This window comes from Macrobrachium nipponense, chromosome 28 (assembly GCF_015104395.2).
Source record: "Macrobrachium nipponense isolate FS-2020 chromosome 28, ASM1510439v2, whole genome shotgun sequence".
Lineage (NCBI taxonomy): Eukaryota > Metazoa > Arthropoda > Malacostraca > Decapoda > Palaemonidae > Macrobrachium > Macrobrachium nipponense.
This window is the reverse complement of record NC_087217.1, coordinates 5440728-5465726: the sequence shown is the minus strand read 5'-3', so window position 1 is coordinate 5465726 and position 24999 is coordinate 5440728. Positions and strand designations below refer to the sequence as shown.

The 24999-nt window shown below is 40.5% G+C and overlaps 1 protein-coding gene across 1 annotated transcript in view; it reads right to left on the bottom strand.

Annotated features, from left to right (window-relative positions):
• The window catches only part of LOC135201379 (succinate dehydrogenase [ubiquinone] flavoprotein subunit, mitochondrial-like), a gene marked incomplete in the record, with an annotated part of 109321 nt that overhangs the window by 5537 nt on the left and 78785 nt on the right, over positions 1 to 24999 (bottom strand). The window contains 1 exon segment of the mRNA XM_064230227.1: positions 246 to 359. Within this exon segment, the coding sequence (XP_064086297.1) occupies positions 246 to 359 (114 nt within the window).

The window sequence follows — 24999 nt, the reverse complement described above, 5'->3', positions numbered from 1 at the left end:
ACCATTTGTGCATAAGCAATCTAGGCCAGGCTGTCATAATTTAGGTTCTTCCTAAACTGTTCATTTCTGTTATACTCTAGCCGAAATTGTGTGTTAATGATTTTCCAACACCAAGGCATCTGGGATAACAGACACTGTTACAGTGCCACTAATATTTACTTAAAACTATTTATTAAAAATCTATGCTACACTAACTTTTTTAACCAATATCAATTTACATATGGAAACATTTCAACAATACTTACAGCTCCAGAATCGAGATCAACTGTTGAAAGAGTATGTTTTCTCCAATGCTGCTCAAAAGGTACTGGGGTTTGTCCTTCAAGGGGTTTCTTATAGTCAAATTCATCAATACGATCCTTGGAAAACAAAAAAGACAAAACTTCAACCACTTGCATAATTTAATAGCATTTAATTTAATAATTTTCAAAATTTATAATTCCACTTGAAACTAAGTGTAGACAGTTTTCACATCTGGTGGACAAAGCCTACAAAATTGAAAGTGAACATTTGAATTAAATTACTTGCTGATTGGATGAATATAAAAACTCCATTAATGTAACTGAAGCACAAAGGGAACAGTTTTATCATCATCTACTTTGAGGAATACCACTCTTATTGGTAATCATTCAATTAACACTTAACTGAACTCAATATAGAATTAAGTGAAATGCCAAGCACTGGGACTTATGGGGTCATTATATGCCGAAATGGAAATTGACAGTAAAAGCTTTGACAGGTGCAACAGGAGGAAAACCATGCAGTTGCACTATGAATCAAATGTTAGGGTAGGGTGGATAGTAAGATGGAAGAAAGTGAATATGAAAGGTGGTGCAGTAGAAAGGATTGAAAGGGGTTGCAGCTTGGGGCTGAATTATTATTATTAATAGGTGTTAGTTTTTCCAGACCTCTGAGTCTCAAGTAGACTCTTCTCGGGCTGGTTCTCAGGGATCAATCCTGAGAAGAAGAAAAAAAAAAAAAAAAAAAAAAAAAAAAAAAAAAAAAAAAAAAAAAAAAAATTTCGACTTTATTTGAGAAACCCGTCTTATTTAAAAAATTTATGATTTTATTAATTGAAAAAATCCCTGCTTTCCGCAAGAATATTTTTCATTTCCGAACTCCGCAGATAAATAGATCTTTGCTGGGTCCAATTTGGGCACTCTACAAGCAAATGCTGTACTGTCATGGTGTTTGACATCTGTTACATTTCACTGGGTCAGCATGTGGTGTTGACATCAAGTGACCATGTGAGAATCTTGTGTGTCCTATACGTAGCCTTGCTAGGATCACCTCTTTTGCTCTTTCCTCCTGTGAGGATGTCCTCCATGCATAGACTTCAGTTTTTATATTTTTAAGTTTATTTGTTGTTGGCACAGAGGCCCATTCTTCTTTCCAATCCTGGTAAATTAATGTTTTAACTGATTTTACCCAGTCTGACACTGGGGCATATGAAATTGTTGGAGGGATAGTGCAGGCTAATTTGGGCAGCAGAGTCTGCATATTCATTTCCTTTTATTCCCACGTGTGCTGGGATCCAACATATTTCCATTGATATTCCTGATTGGAGGAGTTGATGAATTTTTATTTGAATTTCCTGTACTATTTGGTTTCCTGGTTTATACTGTCTTATTGCATCTATAGCGCTACGTGAGTCACTGAAAATAACAGACACACTTGCTTTTGCCTCAGATATCATACTAGAGCCATCTGTATGGCTGTGACTTCAGCAGTAAAATACTGATGATATTGAAGGTAGGCTTTTTTTACTTAACATATTTTTCGAATATGCAGATGCTCCTACTCCAAACCCATTATTTTTGGAGCCGTCTGTATATATCATAAATTTGTCGCCTTTTCTTCTAATGTGCTCCAAAGCATGTTGGCGGTACATTTTTCCGTATTTGTCATTTGTTTTTTGAGTAGGTAAGACAGGGAGGTACATAATCTTTACTCTATTTAAAATCCATGGTGGTGGCAATTCCATTGGTGGGTGAAAAATTGGATTCATATTATGTATGTTCATTATGTATCTAGCTCTTTTTGGGAAAGAGCTAGTACTATTAACTGCTGTTACTTGATTACAGTTTTGGAAGCAGTAAGTTGCAGGAGACGATCCTGCTTGCATTGAAAGACCTCTTTGTATTGTTATTAAATTACGGTGATGTTTTTAAGGGCAAAACACCTGCCTCCACCAAAAGTGAGTTTGTTGGGACGATCGGAAAGCTCCTGTGCACAATCGCACGCCTTCATGGTGCACTGCATCGAGAGAATTTTAATGCAGATTCTGAGGGCGGATGAATATATTGGGACAGCAGTAAATCTTATTAATGGGATAAAGACTGTTGCCTTATATATCATTAATAAAATGTCTCGCTTTGCTCCCCAATTAGTGGGGTTTGTGGGGATAAACTTTTTTAATATGGCAAGGGCTTTGATGCCCTTGGCTTTAATGTATTTGATGTGCTCTTTCCAATTTAAATGTTTGATCAAATATTACTCCTAGATACTTGATTTTTGTACAAAATTGTATTTCAGTGCTATAAAGATGCAGTTTGATTGTTTGGTTCTTCATCCACCTTTTGTCTTTGTAGAAGACGATTGCTTTTGTTTTATCAGTTGAAAAATTTAAATCCAACTGAATTTGCCCAACTACATATTATTTGAAATGGCAGTACTGAGAACTCTCTGAGCATGTCTCAGATTACTACTCGTATAGTAAATGACAAAGTCAATCAACATATAAACTGTTTTTTACACCACTTGGTAAATTTATAGTAATGTCCATTGATTGCTAAAGCAAACAATGTACAGCTCAAGACACTACCTTTGAGGGAGTTCCTTTCTTCCAGTTTATAGGTTATCTGAGTAGGAATTTTCTACTCTTGACTTAAGAAAAGTTCTGTTTGTTAAGAAGTTCTTAATAAATTATTGGTAAGTGGCCTCTTAGTCCCTTGGAGTGGAGTTTTTGCATGATGTTATGTTTCCATGTTGTATCGTATGCTTTTTCTATATCAAAAAATATAGCTACTGTTAATTTCTTTTGTTCAAAGCCTTTTTTGATATGATCTTCTAAATGTGTTAAGGGGATCTAGGGTTGATCTGCCAGCTATTGAAACCAGATTGTGTTGGTGTTAAAATGGATTCTTTGGTTATTACATTACGTTAATCGTGCATTAACCATTTTTTCTAAGATTTTGCATAGGCAACTTGTTAGAGATATCGGTCTATAATTGGATGGATTACTTGCATCCTTTCCTGGTTTGTTTATTGGAATAATTATGGCATGTTTCCATTTATCAGGAAAGACACGTTTTAGCCAGATACTATTGTAAAATTTTAAAATAAATATGATTAGCTATAGGAGCTAATTTTTCTATCATTTCAAATGATATTTTATCATATCCTGGTGCAGAGGGATGACAAGAGTTGATGGCATTATCTAGTTCATCCATGTTAAAAATATAGTTATATTCCAGGTCTTCAAGAGTTTCAAAATTGAGTATTATATTTTCTTTTTGTTTTCTGATACTTTGAAAATGTGTATCTAGGCTGGAGTAAGCACTGATGTTTTCAAAATGTTTCCCAATTATGTTTGATATTTCATAAGTATCATGGTATATTTTTCCATTTAAATGTATTGCACTTCCCTTGTGGATGTGTTTGAAGATATGTTTGAGACATATTCCTTCCATGATGCGATTTTTTCAGCTATTACCCGTTTTTCTAATTTGGCTGTATATTTGTTATATAGTGGTTTAATGTGGTTAATTGTTATGTTTTGTTTGTTATAACTATTTTGTTTAATATGTTTATACTATAGGGCATTTTGTTGAGTGATTTAAGGCGAGTTTTGAGTCTGTTTAGATTGCGACTCAATATATGTTTTATTTTACTTAATGTTGTTAATGTTGGATTCCACCATGGGACAGGGGATTTTGTGGAATGTGTTTTTGGTTTTGGAATACTTTTATCTGCAGCATTTATTATGAAGTTTGAGAAGGATTCACATGTAGTTATTGTGATCTTCATTATGTGGGAATGGTGGTATGTTTCGTGTGTATAGGAAATATTTATCCCAGTTAGCTTTTTGGATATTATATCTTGTAGGTGGCAAATATTTTTGACATTACTTAAGTAGTTCAGAATGATTGGAAATGGTCACTTGTGTATGAATCGTCTAGGACGTTCCATTCAAATTTCTCCGCTACATCATTTGAACATAATGAAATGTCAATTGAAGAAAAGGTTAGGTGTGTATTTGAAAAATATGTTGGAACTTCGCTTTCATTGAGACAATACAGATTGTGTTTCATTATAGTATTCTCTATGTTGATTCCGGATGTGTCAGTGGGGTTATTAATATCCCATAATGAATTATGTGCATTAAAATCTCCTACTATAAGTAGTGGTTCCTGTATACTTTGCTAATAAGTTCAGAAAAATCACTGAAATTTGCATTGAAATTTGGTTGGTTATATAAATTACAAATAGTAATTTTACTTTTATCAGGCATATATAGTTTAATTGATGTTATTTGATATGGCATAGATGGTATGTCAACAGGTTCATATGTAATGTTATTATGAACGTATATTGCTGTGCCTAATTTTCCACCGTCAGTTTGGTGAATAACAGGCAATTTTATAGTGTTGGATATTGTAGGGTTACTTCCTATATGTTGTAGACATATGCACAGGTTGGGTTGTGGTCTCGTATGATTCTTTGTAATTCACCCAGACGTAGTCGGGTTAAGAGACCATTTATATTCCATTGAATGATTTTATATTCCATTATTGGGAGGAATTGGTGTTAAATTCTGTAAATTGATTGCTGATTTTACTTTATCTCGTAGTTTATATGCATTTGAATTTATTTGTGGTTTTTTAATCGTTGTATTTGTATGTTTTGGTTATTAGATTCTGCAGTTTAATTGTTTGTTTTTCATAGTTGAATATTAATAAGTCTATTTTTGATTTTATAATTTCCTTTTTGTATTTTAAGGATTCAGAACATAATTCGTTCTCATGTGTTGGTGTTAAAGGGCACCTCCTTAATTTGGTAAAATTGTCAATACAATTTCGTACTGTGTCCTCTGTCTTGGTAGTTAGTTGGTATATGTACTTACAAAGCATTCATTACAACCACAAGATGAGGCATGTTTGGTAATGTTATTAATTGGTTCAGAAGTTTTTGGTCTAGCTTTAGAAATGTCTGGTTTTGTAATTCTATTGTTCCTTTTCTGTAGTGATAAGGACTGTTGGTTTGAGGGGTTATTTGTTTTGTTGTTGTTAATGGGATATTTCGGTCTTGTGGATGGTTGGGGGGTGATAGTTATATTTTGGTTTGGTTTAATGGTATGATTTTCCTTAGTATTATTTGATGGAAATTGTAAAGAGTGATCTTTACTGTCCAGATGTTGGCTGTTTGATTGAGATTGAGGGTAATTGTGTATTTTATTTCCACTTGTGATGAGGTTAGTTTAATATCTTTTTTAAAATGTTCTCCTGGTGTAGTTGGAGTCTCTCTGGATTGATTGTAATTTTCAATATTTTACTTTTTTTACCCTTAGGTGGGGTTCTTTCTAGAATTCTTTTCTTTATGCCAGTTCGATTATCATCATTATTTAAATTCTTCTTCTATTTGGAAGTTCTTTTCCATGGATAACTGAATCATCTATGTTGGTGGTGGTATTGGTTGTTGTAATATCACTTTTATTTTGGTTTCAGTATTATTGGTATGAAATCCAGTTTCCATGTTTTATACTATCTTGTTTGTCATTGTGCTGTTTTGATGTCTTGATTTTTAGTCACATTTTGAAAAGGTGGGGGTTTTGGATGGATTGTTAACGCCTCTTACTTTTAGCTCAAGTCTGGCTTCCATGACTGACATTCCTGTCCTATTTATTTAACAACTGAAGTTCTGTGTTATATTGGTAAAATGAACACTCCTTAGATTTTGCGTGATGGGCTAGTCCACAATTAATACATTTTTAATTGTTTACAGTTCCAATTAGTGGTATGGTCATCTGATGCACAGACTGCACATATAGCTTTATTACGGCATCTTTTGTATGTGTGTCCATACCTTGAGCACTGTGTACATTGTAATGGTTTAGGAACAAAAGACGAACTTCTCTATTTTGTCCAAGAATTTTTATTTTAAATGGTAAGTCTTGGCCTGTTAAATTTTATTTTGGCAATGTTGTATTTTTACTTTTATCTTTCCTACTGAAATAGAGTATATTTCTAAATCGTGGATATTGTTATATCTCAATTTTAGGGAGTCTAGCAATAGTTGTTTTGAAGGAAGCTCCTGCTCGCTATTGGGTAGGATGACTGTACCCTGTACATAATTCAATGTTTCATGGCTTGTAATTATTACCTTTATATTATTTATTTCTGTTATACTTAAAAAGGCAGTGGACTGCGTTTTTACTGATTGGTTACTTGGATAAGCCATTCATTGTCCTTGATGTGTCTGCATTCCATGTCTTGTGTTGGATATATGTTAAGTAATTTGTTTTCTAGCATCGCTGCTGAGATTTGTTGTCAGCTTTGAGGACTAGAAATCTTGACCAATTATCTGGTCCAAAGAGGTCATCAAAATGTACCAATGTGGGGATTAAGTCGGTAATTTTTGTTTCTTTTTTGGTCCTTGTTTTATGTATTGCTTGTCTATATGATTTTTATATTTTTCTGTATTGCTGAGAGGATTATTTGTCTCTAATTCAGAATTATTGTTCATCATATATGGTTCCATTGTTACGATATTGGAGTTTACCAATGTATTTTGTTTGTTTCTTTGTATTTATGCACTCTATTTGGTTTTGCTGGCTCTGCTGCTTTACTTGGAACAGGGTGTTCCTTTGTATCTTTTATAGTACTTTCACTACTTGTGGCAGTACCTAGGAAATTCGGGTAGTGACGTGCCAAATGGGTCATCAACTGTGCCGTAGTTTTTCCTTTTTCCATCATGGGGCCCAGGGGTACTCAAATCATTTATTTCACAGTTCATAAATTTTGAGTTTTACACACACACACACACACACACACACACACACACACACACACACACACACACACAACACAAAAATTCTTGAAAAGATATCATTGGCCCTGCTTCGCGAAGTTAAATTTTCTGCCAAAGGCACAAGTGAGAAAGGACTCCAAATGTCCGCATCCTCCCTACCCTACCCCAAAAGGGGATGGCATAACATGATTAGTATGGCCCAAGTGTAAGCAGAACCCGCTTGCTAGGACTAAGAGTATTATGTTAATACAATTATCCCCATCCTAATCACATTATGGCAAACTGGATAGAATGCCGAGAGTTCATTCCTAGAACCATGCCCCCCCTGGAATCCGTGGTCCAGCTCCACAGAATAGTTCCGCCTGAAAAACAGGTCCGAACATTGTCGGGTAGATGATGGATCTACCACAGTTCTCACTATTAGCTTCGGATTTAACTCCACGTTAAGCCATGATATGTTTTCTCATTTATTTGCTTTCAAAAAATTTTGGCAAAAAATGGAAAGGTCCACATAAGTTTACTCGAAAATATATAATGTCATATGGGACTCTTGGTTTCGAACCTGAAGAGATTCCTGAGGTTCGAGAGCCCCCTCACCACGTCAAGGTGGTCCCAAAATGAGGGGGCTTGGGGCTGAAGACACGCTGCAAAGAACCTTAAGTAATACCTACAATGCACCGAACAAGGTGCACTGACAGGACTACCCCACCCCCCCAAGGAGTCAATGTTGGCCAATTCAAGAAAAAACTACAATGGAAAGAGGAAGTTATGCAAATGCACATGGTAAGAAAAAAATTCTAAAAAATTCAAGAAAAAACTACAATGGAAAGAGGAAGTTATGCAAATGCACATGGTAAGAAAAAAATTCTAAAAAATTCTTCCTACCCTCCACAAGAGGTTGAAAAGGGCTATCTACAACACCTTGTGGGTCCTCTTTTACTACAAGACAATCATAAATTTGACCAAGTTATAAAATGTTTTTCCTAACAAATAATTTTATTATATTTTGTAAAATTATAATTATAGCTCACACAATATCAAAATAGAAAGACTTAAACCCAATAACAAATTCTGAGTATCTTTGTTGTAAAATATTTATATAAATTTACTTGAAATCAAAGCTGTAGCAACTTTTTTGGATTATATATATATATATATATATATATATATATATATATATATATATATATATATATATATATATATATATATAGAATATATATAGATATATATATAGATATAGATATAGATATAGATATAGTATATAGATATATAGATATAGATATATATATATATATATATATATATATATATATATATATATATATATATATATAGATAGATATATAGATATATATATATATATATATATATATATACTATATATATATCTATATCCTATATCATATAATATATCTATATAATATATCTCTATATATATCTCTCTATATATCTCTCTATTATCTCTCTATATATCTCTCATATATCTCTCTCTCTCATCTCTATCTCTATATCTATATCTATATCTATCTCTATATCTATATCTATATCTATATCTATCTCTATATATATAATTTTATATATATATATAATATATATATATATATATATATATATTATATATATATATATATATATATATTATATATATATATATATATATATATATATATATATATATATATATATATATATATATATATATATATTTTTGTGACTTTTGTTTTATAGATCGTTCGTCTTCCCAGATATCAATTAATTAATTTGATTTGGAAAACGGCAGCCATTTCTTTAGAATATCAGCTGATTTTTAGTAAACGCGGGAAACCCAAAACCCGTCAGCTAGAGATAGGGAGTTCCCCAGTTGGGGGAACATAGTCTTTTGTCAGCTTTAGGGACGTATCTCAAAAGGGAAGGATGTAGGCAGATTGGTACTTCTTAGACCTATATCTTAAGCTCTCTTTCCTGTGACCCCTCTGCTGGCTGTATGCTTGTTTTCCAGGATTTGCCTTGCTCGTGGGGGGTTAAGCTGAATCCCAACCCCCAAACAAACCACCTGAATTCTGTCTCAGTCGGCTGCGAGACGTGATCTCGGACAGATGTCCAACTACCTGCCTTCCTGTTAGGCCTATCCAGGGTGTGAGTGGCGCGCCGATGACCCAGGCCTCAGACAAAGGGGGGCCACTGAACACGACATCCAGGTACGTCTTGTGAAACAGCATATTGCCAGTCCCTTATCACCTATTATCTATGTGATCCTCGTTTTCCCAATTCAATTTCCAGCTCCAAAAGAAAGAAATCCTTTTGTTCCCTCTCACTGATCATGGCCGCATGCTTCCCCTTGTAGTGATCGTCCCCGACCAATGAAAGTCATTGCATACTCAGTGAAAACATTAAAGTTCTTTCTCCCCCAGTGTTAGAGAATTAATTAATCGAAACAAGTAGTCATTTTTTCCTTTTATCTTGTTTAATCTGGGATTCTTTTCCAGATTCCATGAGTCACGTGCCGTCTCTCTGCCCGCAAGTGTGCATTACCCAAGTTTTGAAACCAGCTTGAATTAATCACACTTTAGCCAGCTATCCCTTTGTGAGAGCTTATAAGTCCCAACGTGGGGGCCAATAGCATTCACTTTTCTCCAGGCCAGCAAAGCCTCTTTTGTAAATAAATAGCTGCTAAAGTAACGAGCTGAGTTTCTGGCGACCTTTTCCTCTAAAGAAATATTTCATTAATTTATCAGTTTTTACGGTAAGTTCAATTAATTTCAACTTGTCTTCCTTCATTATTTCCGTTACGTATCTAGCCTCTCTCAGGCCGCTAAAGATGTTAAATATATATATATATATATATATATATATATATAGTCTCCAGTAATTTGGGCGCTACTTGGAATCTTAACTTGATGGATAAATAACAGTGCCAAGACCAGGAAGAACATTCTTTATTTAACGAGCTTTCAGGTTCAAAACCTCATCTTCAGGCTGAAAAAATTGACAAGGATGAGAAATCGCTAAAAATTACATTAAAATGAATTGTCTTATTAAAAGCTTCAGTAAAAAACATAAAATAAAACGAACATTACTACATACTAAAAAAATACGAATATAAAACTAAAACAAAAAACGTAAAACATACAAAAAACAGAATAAAAATGAAAAAAATAATATGAAAGTAAACAAACTACCTCAAAATAAAATAGCTAACGACCCACTTTGCGTACCTACTATGAAACTATATGATAGCTAGTTGAATACCGGACGAGTTGTTGTTCAATTCCGGTTTCATTTTCTTAATAAACAAGCGACTCTGAAATTAAAAGTCCAGTCTATTTGAGCAAAAAGACAGTACTCTAAAATCTAGGTGAGTGAAAGGATGGTCCTGTGCTAAACTGTGTTCCCTTTATGGCAGAAAAAAGGTGGTTTAGAAAGAGAAACCTAGTTCTAACGGAAAGACCTCTGTGTTTCCCCCCCCCAAAATTCTTGTGTCTAAGCCAGCGGGAACTGGATCCCACTATCGCAGACCACACAGCGAACAGGTAAACAAGTAAACGACACTCGAATTAAGGTCCACAGGAAGAGCAGCTCTCCCTCAAAAGTGATCCTACAGTAAAAGGGTTAGTAAAAAACCAAACTGAAACTAAATTGAGAAAAATGTGCTTAAGTATTTCTTGTAACTTTTTTCGTACCAAGTAGCTACTATGACCAAAGGAAAGGCAATTTAATATACTTTACATCTTTACAACAGTACTGTACACCGGTCTGGGACAAAATTTTCTCATCTAGAAAAATTTTTCAGGGAAACTTTGTAAAAGACAAATACGGGATAAGAATTTTCGGAAAAATAATTATGGGAGGAAGACCATGTCTTGATGAAATAAATTAAAATCACAGCAGACATGTAAGCTCTATTTATCATAGTTCGTATTGAATTAATTTTAAACAACTTGGTGAAAAACTAAGATAATTTAATCCCAAGCCAGTAAAAGAATTACTTTTCCTATAAACCGAAGTCTCAAAATGTTTACCTCTATTTCTGTGTACCTGGAACATCTAAAAATGACCAAACATATTATCCTTTTCTGTCCTCACAAGTAAAAAGTAATATTAGGATGACGAGAATTAAAATATTCAAAAAAATAAAATCCACGTGTGAACGTTCTTAAACACAAGGAAAGTGTCATCCACGTACCTGCGATAATACAACGGTTTTGAAAGCAACAGGGCATTCAGACATCAAATCTTTTCACAATAACCCATGAAACAATCTGCATATACAGTTCCAAGGGAATTTCCCATAGCAAACTCCATCTATTTGATTATATAATTTACCATCAAAAGTAAAAAATGCCATCAGTTGTAGCCAATTGTAATAATTTTCGCCAAATCTACTTACTAAGTCCGAAAGTTGTTAAAGTGGTTTTTTCAATTATATTATTAAGAATAATGTCAGTAGTTTCTTTTAATGGGATATTCGTGAAAAGAGAGGTTACAATCAAAAACTAGCCATTACAACATCTTGGTTAAAATCGAATGAACACAAAATTGTTTGACAAAACTTGGAAGAATTTGGGAACATTAAACTCACTAAAAGTTAAAGGTTTTAAAACTGGAACCAGAAAACTTTGACAAGTAATAGCTAAAAGTGCCAATTGAGGAAATAATGGGTCTCAATGGGTTTCCTGTTTTATGAACCTTAGGTAGAACCATACATGTAACCGGGCTTTGACCCTGAAGCAAATAAATTACTATAGGTAACTTCCTCAATCTTACCCTTAAACTTCTTAACATCCTATTTAATTTGTCTTCTAATTTCAAAATGTGACTAGCAATATCTACATTAACAAACCTAAATTTTGTATTGTCAGAGAGTATTCATTCATTTTATCTAAATAATCAGACCTATTCATCAATACAAACACCCTACCTTTATCTGGCTTTGTAATAACAATACTCTCATCGTTCTTAAGATTGCGTACAAATATTGATTCTGTCTTTATTTAACGGATTTGTCACCCTCCCTTCCTACGATTAAAATTGAAAGGTCTCATTTGCAATTACAGAAAGTTTTGTTAAAATTGAAATAAGGGTTTCACTACCCACAAAAATGTGTCAGTTTCTTAAAGTTGAAACAGTTTTTCAAAACTTAAAAGTACTTAAAAGAATTGAATTTCATGGGAGTCAAGGCAAACTCAAGACCAAGAGAAAGAACAAAAGAGGAAAGGATGTTCTTTCTCTTGGTCTTGAGTTTGCCTTGACTCCCATGAATTCAATTTCTTTAAGTAACTTTTTAAGTTTTGAAAAAACTGTGTTCAACTTTAAGAAACTGTGACATTTGTGGGTAGTGAAACCCCTTATTTCAATTTTTAAAAAACAAAAAAAAAAAAAAAAATTTCTGTAATTGCAAATGAGACCTTTCAAAATTTTAAACGTAGGAAAGGAGGGTGACAATCCGTTAAATAAGACAGAATCAATATTTTACGCAATCTTAAGAACGATGATAGTATGTTATTACAAAGCCAGATAAAGGTAGGGGTGTTGTATTGATGAATAGGTCTGATTATTTAGATAAATGAATGAAATACTCTCTGACAATACAAAATTTAGGTTGTTAAAATGTAGATTTCGAGTCCCACGGTTACAAATTTTGCAAATTAGAGTACAAATTAAATAGGATGTTAGGTTAAGTTCTAAGGATAAGATTGGGGAAGTTAACTATGTAATTTATTTGCTTCAGGGTCAAATCACCCCGTTTACATGTATGGTGGTACTAAGTTTCATAAAACAGGAAACCCATTGAGACCCATTTATTTCCTCAATTGGCACTTTTAGCTATTTTACTTGTCAAAGTTTCTGGTTCCAGTTTAAAACCTTTAACTTTAGTGAGTTTAATGTCCAAATTCTTCCAAGTTTGTCAAACAAATTGTGTTCATTCGATTTTAACCAAGATGTTGTATGGCTAGTTTTGAACTTGTACCATGACAATTTGTCCCAAATTGCATTTTTCCTAACTATAAAACAATGAGGTCCTTTACAATAGGAAGGTACTAGCTGCGGCAGCTGGATAGGTCGTAAGCTTTCGAACAAAGGGGTTCGGTAGTTAACTGCTTTGTCCGACAGGCGCAAGCGCGCGCGACTGGGAGGTAAAACAAATCACTTTTGCTTTTGGACCCAAGCAAAAAAACTGCAGAGTGAGGGGTGGCATGAGGTGGGGCTATGTGTAAAAGGACCTCAGGTTGTTATAGTTAGGAAAAATGCAATTTTGGACAAATTGTCATTTGTTCCGACACGGCATACAAACCTTCGGTCCTTTTTACAATAGGAAGACTCACTTCTTGGTGGAGGAATCTGAGTCTTTTTGTGAACAGACTGGTGTTCGCCCAACCTTGGAAGCCTCCCTGGTCGTAAGAGCGGAGGGAGGGATCCAAGCCTCTGTCCGATTGATCGGGGTGTGCACCGCAGGATCAATGGTCAGACCTCTGGACGAGTACTAAGAGAGAGGCAAGCGTATCTCTTCGTACCAGCAATGTAAGAACTTGTTCCTGTACAGGAGCAAATATAAAGTCATGGGTTTGACTCTTGTAGGCACCAACTTCCCCCCCTTTGTAGAAGGAAAAAGTGGTGGATATCTGCTCCTATCCCTAGTGAAGGGATAGGATGGGGCTCTGTCATATAGCTCACCTGCATCTCGTCCTATCAGCGTAGTGACGACCGTGGCCCTCTGAAACAGGTAGAGGAGGAGGAAAAAGACGGGAAGAGGGAAAAGCCCAGTCACTCACTCATTCACACATCCTCCACACAGTCACACCCAGGACTCGAGCTGTTTCAGCCTGCGAGGGTCTGGGTTAGCTACACAACTTGTTGAGCAGCCACCCCACGGGTCCAAGGAAAAAGGTATCCAAGGACCACCTGTGGGCAATATCCCGAAGGTAGAAGGACGTAAAGGTAGCTGGTTAGACCAGACCCCTGCCTTCAGGACCTGCGCCACGGAGAAGTTCTTACGAAACGCAAACGAGGGGCCATACTTCTGACTTCTGAGCTCTCGACGGGACGTACGGATGTCCGTCATACCATCAGCTTTCATACGCCCTCCTGATGACCTCACGCAGCCAGAATGAAAGTGTGTTCTTGGATACTTCTTTCTTGGTGACCCGGTGCTAACGAAGAGGCGTCGACACTCAGGCCTGAGGTGTCGAGTTATCTTCAGATAGCGCCGTAGCGCCCTCACAGGACGAAACAAAGCAGCATCTCATCCGCATCATTATCGGTGAAGTCCATTAGGGAGGAATCGTGAATGACTCGAACCTGTCGTCAGGGATCGACGGTTTCTGAGTCTTCGCAACGAAGTTCGGGACGAAATAGAGCGCCACGGATCCCCATCCCCTGGAGTGTCGTACATCATAGGAAAGACCATGAAAGTTCCCCTACTCTCTTCGCCGATGCCAGGGCCAGCAAGAAGAGGGTCTTGAGGGTCAGATCCCTGTCTGACGACTCTCGGAGTGGCTCGAACGGCGTTCGAGTCAGACTCCTAAGTACGAGAGTCACATCCCACAACAGGGGGGCCTGAGTTCCCTGGGTGGGCAAGACCTTTCACGAAGCTCCTCATAGCAAGGAGATCTCGAACGGAGTTCGAGATGTCCAATTCCCCTCCCCCAGTTTTAGGACGAGCGCCAAGGCTTCTGTATCCTTTGACTGGGTGGGGGGACTGAGAGGAGCTTCTCTCGGCGAAGAAAAAACGAGGAAGGAAATCCGCTACCTGCTGAAGAGTGGCTTCTGAGAGGAGATAGACCCGTCTACGACACCCAAACCACAGAAAGACGGCCCACTTCCCCCCCCTGGTACACAGCTGCAGAGGACTGACGGACGTTTCCAGCCATCTCTGTTGCTGCGCTACGAGAAAAAGCCTTCTCGTTCGCAAGAGATGGGGATAACAGCCAGCCGTGAAGACGTAGGGGACTGGACTGCTCGGTGGTAGCCGCTCGACGTGTGATGGGCGAGGAAGGTTGTGCCAAGGGGGAAATCTCTCTCGGTTCTCCTGCGAGAAAGAGCCAGAACAGGCCGGATACCAAAGAGGCCTGTGGCCATTTGGGAGCCACCAGGATCATCCTGAGATTCGGGCGGGTGACCAGTGCTCGACTGATCACCTTGCGAATCAGGCCTGAACGGGGGAAAGGCATAGACGAAGAGGTTGTCCCACGGGTGTGAAGAGCGTCCTCTGCAGCTGCCCATGGGTCCGGCAGGCCCGAGAAGAACACCTGGAGCTTCCTGTTGTGCCGGGTGGCGAACAGATCCAACCCGACTGGTCGCCCCCACAGGTCGAAGAGCCTTTCCGCCACGTCCTGGTGTAGAGACCATTCGGTCCCCTATCACCTGACGTTCCCGACGGCTGAGCGTGTCTGCTACTACGTTCCTCTTCCCTGAATGTAGCGTGCCGACAAAGCTCTATTGAGTGTGCCTCGGCCCACTCGTGCACCTGCCGAGTCAAACTGGTACAAAAAACGGGAGAGACCACAGGCCCCCCTGTTTGTTGACGTAGGCCACCACCGTGGTGTTGTCGCACATCAACACCACTGAGTGTCCCATCAAGCGGTCCTGGAACTCTTGGAGAGCGAGGAACGCTGCCTTGAGTTCCAGTACATTGATGTGAAGGAAGGGGCTTGTTGTCGTTCTCGTCCCACACTCCCTGAAGTCAGCAACTCCTCCAGGTGTGGAGGCCCCATCCACCCTCGGGTCGATGCGTCTGAGAAAGCAGCTGCTGGGGGGGGGCCGGGGGGGGAGTGCGCAGAGGCACTCCTCTTAAGAGGTTCCTGTCGTCCAGCCACCAGGCTAGGGTCCTGCCTCACCTCCTGTGTCAGTGACACTGGAAAGCTTGTGGGGGGATCCGTCGCCTGTGACCAACTCTTCCTTTTAGTCTCCACTGAAGAGACCGCAGGTGAAGACAGCCCGTGAGGTGGGACTAACTTCTCGAGGTGACGACAGGTGTCCGATCACGACTTGCCATCGACCTGAGCTACCTGTTCCTGCCGAGACAGGAACTGGTTGGCTGCCTCCCTGAATCTGCTGATCGAGTCTGCGGGGAAGACTGCACCCTGCTACCGTGTCGATCAGCATACCCAGGTACTTCATCCTCTTGCTTGGGCTCGAGATCGGACTTTTCGAAGTTTCACAAACGATCCCCAGATCGCGACAGAAACTCGAGCAGTCGATCCCTGTCCTGTAGCAAACTCGAGCGGGAGCTCGCCAGACTAACCAATCGTCGAGATACCTCATCAGACGTATCCCCCGTGCGAATGGGGCCCCAAGCGGACACCAGAGTGAACACTCGCGTGAACACCTGTGGGGCGGTTGAGAGACCGAAGCAAAGTGCCTGAAACCTGGTACACCGTCCGTCGAGGATGAAGCGGAGTACTTTCTGGAGACTGATGAATGGGTATTTGGAAATACGCCATCCTTCAAGTCCACTGAAAAGCATGAAATCGTTCTCCCCTGATGGAGTCGAGCACTGAACGTGCCGTCTCCATCGTGAACCGGGTCTGGCGAACAAACCGGTTCAGGGGAGAGAGATCTATCACCGGGCGCCAGCCCCTCCCTAGACTTTTCCACCAGGAAGAGTCGACTGTAAAAGCCCCGGTGACTGATCCGTGACGATTTCTACAGCTCTCTTGCTCAGCATGTTCTTGATCTCCTGTCTCAATGCTACCATCCTTCGATGACCTGGAACGTACGACTGCTGTTGGACCGGGTTGGAGGTGAGGGGTGGCCGAGATTCGAATGGGTAATAGATATCCCTCCCGAAGGACATCTACAATCCAGGTCTCGGCGCCGTAGCGCTGCCAAGTTGCCCAATGGCTGGCCATAGGCACCCCCCCACTTCCGGCAGCAGGTGAGGGGGAACGCCGTCCCTAGCGTTTCCCCCCTTTCTTCGACTTCTTCCCAGAGCCTCCACGGGAGGAGGAGGGCTGGGAGGAGGGCTGGTTACGGCTCCCTTGGTAGAAGTCGAAGAAGACAGAGTCTTTCCCCGGGGCTTTTCGACGCAGCTACCGTCTAGCCACGAGGAAGCGCTAGCCGAGCTCTTAGACTTGGCCGCAGTCCGAGGCTGCCAGGAAGCCTTCGAGACTGCCTGGTGAACCAGGAACGGTCACTGTCGTCAGTGCGCCGTCTGTCCACGGCAGCAGTCCACCATCTCTCCTGGGAAAGAGAGACGTGGAATCCGTGTAAAGGTCCGTTGCGAAAGTCCCACGCCGCTTCACGCCCGGCCCGCCCTGGAAACCCGAGTAAGGACAGCGTCCCTTCGTCGGAGAACCAGGTTGGCCCACAGGTTCACCGTCTGGTGGGCAAGGAAGGAGATGGCTCTTCCTCCAGACTGGCAAAGTCTCCTGAAAGGACGAGTCCTTTCGGGGGAGAAATTCAACCCCGGAGTTGGCTGCGACCTTAGTACTGTGAGGGACCCAGATCTAGCCAGGAGACGGCCTGGAAAGCTGCCATGGCGGTAGATTCCAGGCCGATTGCCTCTTGCTGCGAGAACCACAGGTTCCTCGGACAGGAGCTGCTGCAGAGACACACCGGAGTCAGCCTGGCTAAACTCGGGTTCACCTGTTTGGGCGGCATCGGGTCTTCATGATGGCACGTTAAAAACGCCGCTGTCGCGCAGAGGAGTGGAAAGCAGCTTGCTCGACCTGCCAGACTCTTGAGCGAACCGTCTTGTCGGAGACAAGCGATTCAACCTGGTCCAGCACTGAGTCCGCAAGCTCAGAACGCCGGCAAAACCCACCGTCGGTCTGGATTCCCTCTTCGGGCCCCAGAACGACTCGAGCCGGGACGTGGGCTCGGATGGTGGGAGCGGCGATCCTTCCGCGAGGTCGTTGTGCTGACGAATCAGCGCAATAACCTCGGCAAAGTTCCTCTGGATCTCAGGAGTGACTGCGTCCTGCGGAGTCGGACCGTCCAGTCCCTCAAACAGGAGCATCTCCCGAGACCCTCCTCCCTCAAGGGGAGGAACAGCGACAGACCCTCTCGGTCTCCTCCAACCACCTGTGCATACGACCTGGCTGGCCCGAGAACGTGCCTGGTACGTACGACGACGTGGGATCCTGAGGGGCGCACCCTCACGATCACTCCTCAATACTCGCCCTCCCGGTGTAACCCGAGGAGGTTGAAGGTATGGGAGAGGCAGACCTGACGCTCCCTCCTCGCTCGCTGGCAGAACCAGCGGGGTTTTGGAAGACTGCAGGCGATCGCCAACCCGCTGGTGGCGATCGAGCTGCAGACCTAGTCGAGCCGTCTCGCTGTGGAGAACGGCTGGGACCGAGAACAGCGGCCCCGGTCTCGTGTGTCAGAGGAGCTGGTGCTGGTCGCCGTAGGCCCGATCGCTCTCTGTGAGAGTGACGGTCAGGCGACCGGCGAGCTCCAGTCACGGTGAGATCGGTGCGTATCCTCACGGTGCGTCAGTTCGCTGGTACCAGCCGTGGCTGGTGCCGGCGAACGGGGGGGACCTCTTCCCAGCCTCAGCCCGTGGCCGGTCATGGACCGTCACGTGCCGCCCGGGTAGCCAGCTGCTCGCGCGAGAGCGAGAGCTGGTCTGGTGAGAGTCGCGTGAGCGGCTGTCACCAGTCTTCCGCTCGTGCCGTGAACCTGACGCTGAGCGGACTCAGAGGTCTGGTTCTTGGCTGTACGGCCGCTGTTAGGCGACCGTACACTCGGTACCTCTCGCGAACACGACAGAGGCCGAGACGGACCCTGCTGCTGTGGCCGAACCCACTGACAGCAGGTGAGGAAGTGTCGGTGTTAGCCGGCACTCTCTGGTCCCCGTAGTCTTCTTCCTTGCGGAAGAAGAGACGGGTCTGCCCCCGAAGGAGCAGGGTGACCAGCGGAAGAACCCCCCGTCTCACCAGAGCGAGACGGGGCCCTTAGAAGTTCCCGAAGGAGACTTCTTAGGGGGGGGGAGGCGACCTTCTTCTTCTTCGGCGGGTGAGCCTTAGAAGAAGAAGGGGAAGAGGCGGCAGACGACGACGACGACGAAGAAGACGATGAAGACGACGACGACACCTTCCTCCTCTTCTTCTTCTTCTTCGTCAAACCTCCTCAGGACCGACGTCAGATCTGTCATCCAGAGCGGAGCCGGGGCTGCTGTTGCCGAAGCAACAGGGCCCGGACGCACCTGTCCGAACAGATCAGCATCGGGAGCAGCGGCGCCAGGAACAGGAACAACATCAGCAGGTGCAGGCAGGCATCACGGAACGGCAGAAGAGACAGCAGGAGCAGGTACAGGAACGGCAGCAGTGGTCAACGTCACGTCCGTGGACAGCAGCTGGGCAGGTACGGCAGGTACGGCAGACTGTGTAGGCGGTCCAGATGGCGGACCAGCGGCACAGACATCCTAGGTACCGGTGGGAGGTCCAGGGGCGAGCTCTTCGGGCACACGAGTCCGGTCGCGGCAGCACGGCAAACCCAGGTGGCGGCATCTCACTACCCCCGAGGTACGGCGACTGGCCCCTGCACCGATGTAGTGGGTCACAGAGACCGCGTGCGGGGTGTACACCAGGTGAGGAGGTGAAGCGTAGCCGGGTGTTGTAAGGGTCGTGGTGTGGTCGTGACCGTAGCATGGGTGACCGCCACGGAGCCAGCGAGATGGTAGAGCAGCCCCTGGACACTCGGCACGCCCTGCAGCCCCAACGATGCCCACACCTGTCCGAGGTCATCCTTCGCGGAGTGATTAGGGGGATCCTCTACCCGTTCGCGCGAAGACGAACGGATAGAGGACCCAGAGTACAACTCGACGTCAGGGTATCTAGCGCTCCTCCACACTCGACAAGTCAGAGAGGAGAAGGACCTAGAAACCCCCCCCGAAGGGGGAGGCGCGATACGTGGAAGTTGAGCGGGCGGCAGGAAAGAAAGACGAAGTGTCCGTTCACCAAAGGAGTCGCGGGAGAGCTTTCCGACGACTCCTTTGCAGGCCTTCGCTTCTTCTGCCCTCATACAAAGTCCACTGCGCCTCCGACCAATTATTTGCAAACATCACATGGCTCGGTTCGGTGCATTCGCGCCCACCCCCCGACACCGAGCCACACAAAATATGAGGGTCTATCTCCGGGAAAGAGCGGAACTTCCCGCATTTAGCGCCCTTCGGTACCCGGGCATAGTCTCGTGGGGTAGCGAGGCGAGGAGATTCCATCATTAATCAAAAACACTTCAAATATTATGAAAAGAGAGAAATGATTGTACTTACAATGAATTCTTTCATACACAAACACAACCATATACTCAAGAAAGCAAACGACGAGAAGCGGGCAGAGAGCGTCGAAAACACACACGTCCACTCGCGTGAGCCGAAAGCAAAAGTGATTTGTTTACCTCCCAGTCGCGCGCGCGCGCCTGTCGGACAAGCAGTTAACTACCGAACCCCTTGTTCGAAAGCTTACGACCTATCCAGCTGCCGCTAGTACCTTCCTATGTAAAAGGACCGAAGGTTTGTATGCCGTGTCGGAACAACTCTCTTTTCACGAATATCCCATTAAAAGAAAACTACTGACATTATTCTTAATAATATATGTGAAAACCACTTAACAACTTTCGGACTTAGTAAAGTAGATTTGCGAAAATTATTACAATTGGCTACAACTGATGGCATTTTTAACTTTTGATGGTAAATTATATAATCAAATAGATGGAGTTGCTATGGGAAATTCCCTTGGACCTGTATATGCAGATTGTTTCATGGGTTATGTGAAAAGATTTGGATGTCTGAATGCCCTGTTGCTTTCAAACCGTTGTACATTATCGCAGGTACGTGGATGGACACTTTCCTTGTGTTTAAGGAACGTTCACACGTGGATTTATTTTTTGAATATTTTTAATTCTCGTCATCCTAATATTACTTTTACTTGTGAGACAGAACAGGATAATATGTTGTCATTTTTAGATGTTCAGGTACACAGAAATAGAGGTAAATTTGAGACTTCGGTTTATAGAAAAAGTACTTTTACTGGCTTGGGATTAAATTATCTTAGTTTTTCACCAAAGTTGTTTAAAATTAATTCAATACGTACTATGATAAATTAGAGCTTACAATGTCTGCTGTGATTTTAATTTATTTCATCAAGACATGGTCTTCCTCCAGAATTATTTTTCGAAAATTCTTATCCCGTATTTGTCTTTTTACAAAGTTCTGAAAAATTTTCTAGATGAGAAATTTTGTCCCAGACCGGTGTACAGTACTGTTAGTAAAGATGTAAAAGTTATATTAATTTGCCTTTCCTTGGTCATAGTAGCTACTTGGTACGAAAAAAGTTACAAGAAATACTTAAGCACAGTTTTCCTCAAGTTAGTTTCAGGTTTGTTTTTACTAACCCTTTTACTGTAGGATCACTTTTGAGGGAGAAGCCTGCTCTTCCTGTGGACCTTAATTCGAGGTGTCGTTTACTTGTTTACCTGTTCGCAGTGTGGTCTGCGATACGTGGGATCCAGTTCCCGCTGGCTTAGACACAGAATTTTGGAACACAGAGGTCTTTCCGTTAGAACTAGGTTTCCTCTTTCTAAATCACCTTTTTCTGCCATAAGGGAACACAGTTTAGCACAGGACCATCCTTTCACTCACCTAGATTTTAGAGTACTGTCTTTTTGCTCAAATAGACTGGACCTTTTAATTTCAGAGTCGCTGTTTATTAAGAAAATGAAACCGGAATTGAACAACAACTCGTCCGGTATTCAACTAGCTATCATATAGTTTCATAGTAGGTACGCAAAGTGGGTCGTTAGCTATTTTATTTTTGAGGGTAGTTTGTTTACCTTTCATATTACTTTCATTTTTATTTCTGTTTTTGTATGTTTACGTTTGTTTAGTTTTATCGTAATTTTTAGTATGTATGTAATGTTCGTTTTATTTTATGTTTTTACTGAAGCTTTTAATAAGACAATTCATTTTAATGTAATTTTTAGCGATTTCTCATCCTTGTCAATTTTTTCAGCCTGAAGATGAGGTTTTGAACCTCGAAAGCTCGTTAAATAAAGAATGTTCTTCCTGGTCTTGGCACTGTTATTTATCATCAAGTATATATATATATTTTTTTTTCTTTCTTTCTTTCTTTTTCTTTTTTTTTCCTTTTAATACTACTTTGCACTTTTTTTTTTTTTTTTTTTTTTTTTTTTTTTTTTTTTTTTTTTTTTTTTTTTTTTTTTTTTTTTTTTTTTTTTTCAAATGTAACTGACACTATCATAAAAGATAAGAATTAAAACTGACAGCTACCCTCAGGTACATTTATGAGCAAATATGAGAGAGGAGAGGAGGATTCTGTATGTAAATGAACCATGAACATGGAAGTGCCCGGAATAAGGAGAGGTAGACAAAAAATGAGATGGAGAGAGACAGTTGACAGGGGAAGATGGCGAAGAGTAATAAACAGCGGCACCCCCATAAGGATGGGAAAAGCTGAAGATGAGGAAGAAGACGGGAGGAAGAGAAACACATGGGCTCCATTAAGTCAAGATCACAACTAACTTATGAGCTGCCTACTTTCTTGATCTGAGCCAGTTTCAACATTGCCATTAGTGAATTAACATGCTATATAACTAATGGAACCTCTTTCCTGCCAATTTCCCCAAAACGATAGCACGTAATACTGATGCTCACCACGAGTGAATCTGTCTGATACCCAAAAACTGTTATTGCTACTCACATGAGGGTATCAGCCCATTAAGGGGTAGACCAACCACAAAACAAAGCTCTAATGGGGGTGAAGGCCTGAAAGATGTGTTTTATAAGTGAAGAGGTTCTAATTTATTTCAATAAATCCTGAACCGTTATTGGATGGGAAAGATAACGCGAGGCCTAATATAGCTCTAGAGGCTGAGCGTGTCACCTCTGGTGAGAATCAATATTTTGTGACAAAGTTTGAAACAAATTTTGCAACAACTGTAGTACCTCAGTGCAGGATAAGAAGGAACCAGTGTGACTTAAGATTTCATTGGGGAATATACTGCACCTCTCCATCTAATCTTTTATGATAGTGTCAGCTATAATTGAAATTTTGTACGAAGAAAAACTGGAAAAAAAATGTATATACATCTGCCTAAAAGGTAGTGCATTTCTTTCAGTACATCTCAAATATTTTGTCATGAACATACTCAGAATCTGTTATTGATTTTAGTTCTTATCTGTTATGATAATGTGTGAGCTTTAATTATAATCTTTTACAAAATAAAATACAAAAGATTAATAGAAAAAACATCTACAACTTGGTAAAATTAGCATATCTTTACAAGTGTCTAAGAAAAGAGGCCCCCTTAGAAGGTTGGAAATTTTCACTTTCATCTTTGCATAGAAGGTATAGAAAAGTTTTTAGAATATTTTTCTTATACTAAGACCGTTTGCATATCTTGGGCAAAATTAAAGTTTGCCCAGTCGTAGTGATAGTATATATATATATACATTATATATATATATATATATATATATATATATATATATATATATATATGTATGTATGTATGATGTGAGTATGTATGTATGTGTATGATGATGTATGTAGTATGTATGTATGTAGTATGTATGTATGATGTATGTATGTATGTATATATATATATATATATATATAGTATATATATATATATATATATATATATTTTAGCTTGGCCAGTCAAAGTTAAAACTTTTTAAGTAGATAAAGTAAAAATACTGAAGATTCTGAATTTCTTCAAGATTTGTCTCCTACTTTCAAGATTTTCTCTTCACTCAAAATAGGGCAGTCTAAAAAATTGGAAGTTTATTGTGGGTTCTGTATTTCAACCATTAATGTACTGGTCCATGTCAACAAAACTTAGCTGAGGAGAGACTAAAGGTTGTACCAGTTATGCACTGGAACACTTCGGGCAATACACTACAATGCTTCCCCACTTTTACACAGGAATAGGATCTAGGAACCTGATACAGAAATGCAAATATCCCCTCTAAAAATAACTGGCTTGTAACTGCCAAACCCACAATCCCTTAAAACTAAAATGCTTATAATTGTGTATTTTAAAATTTCACTGCTTAATATGATAGTTCAAACAAAAATTACCTGAAATTATCATACTAAAACATTTCAATAGAAAAGAAATAAAATTAGAAAAAAACACACCCTAAACCATCATCCCAAACCATCCAAAGATATCTTAGATTACCCATTACAATTTACTCTTGAGTATATATAATGCCTAAAATGCTTATAACAATGATTTAATTATTTTAAAATAATAGTGTAAACAGCAAAATATCAATAATACAAATTAAATAAATCATTAATAAAAATTAAATAAATCTGTCTTACAGAACATTTGACAACTAATGAAGTTACCCCTGTACTGTATACATACGCTATTTTCTCTCATGGCATTGAAATATTAAACCTTTTAAAATTATATATCACTAAATAGATTTTTTTTATAACACTCTTATTCACTAATTACAGTATTTTTCATATTGTGTTTGTGACTAAATACGGTTTTTTATGATAATGATTTACCCCACTTATAGTTTTCAGTTCTACTGTGGTCCCCCCGTATTTGCAGGGGATGTGTACCAAACACCACAACCCCCCCCCCCCCCCCCAAAGTTGGTCTGTGAATAGTTGGAACACCTATAAAAATACTGGAAACAGCCTATTTTGTTAGTTAAAACCCAAAAAAAAACATTAAAAATTTTCATACTTGGATTTTTTAAAAGTTTTAATACAAAAAATGCATTTTAAGATGAAATTGATAAAAAAAACAAAAAAACAGGAATTTCTGGACATTTCTCATAAAAAATACTGTGAATAGGTGAATTTTCTGCGAATAATGGGGGGAAATGTTCCCAAGTGAAATCCGTGAATGCGTGAGTCTGCAAATCCGGAGAGCACAAATATGAGGGGGTCCACTGTGTATCTAGTAGGCTCATTCCAGGTTGGGGCCCGGGCTGAGCATAATAGGTGTACTAGCCTCTGTGTGTGGTGTGTGTGTGTG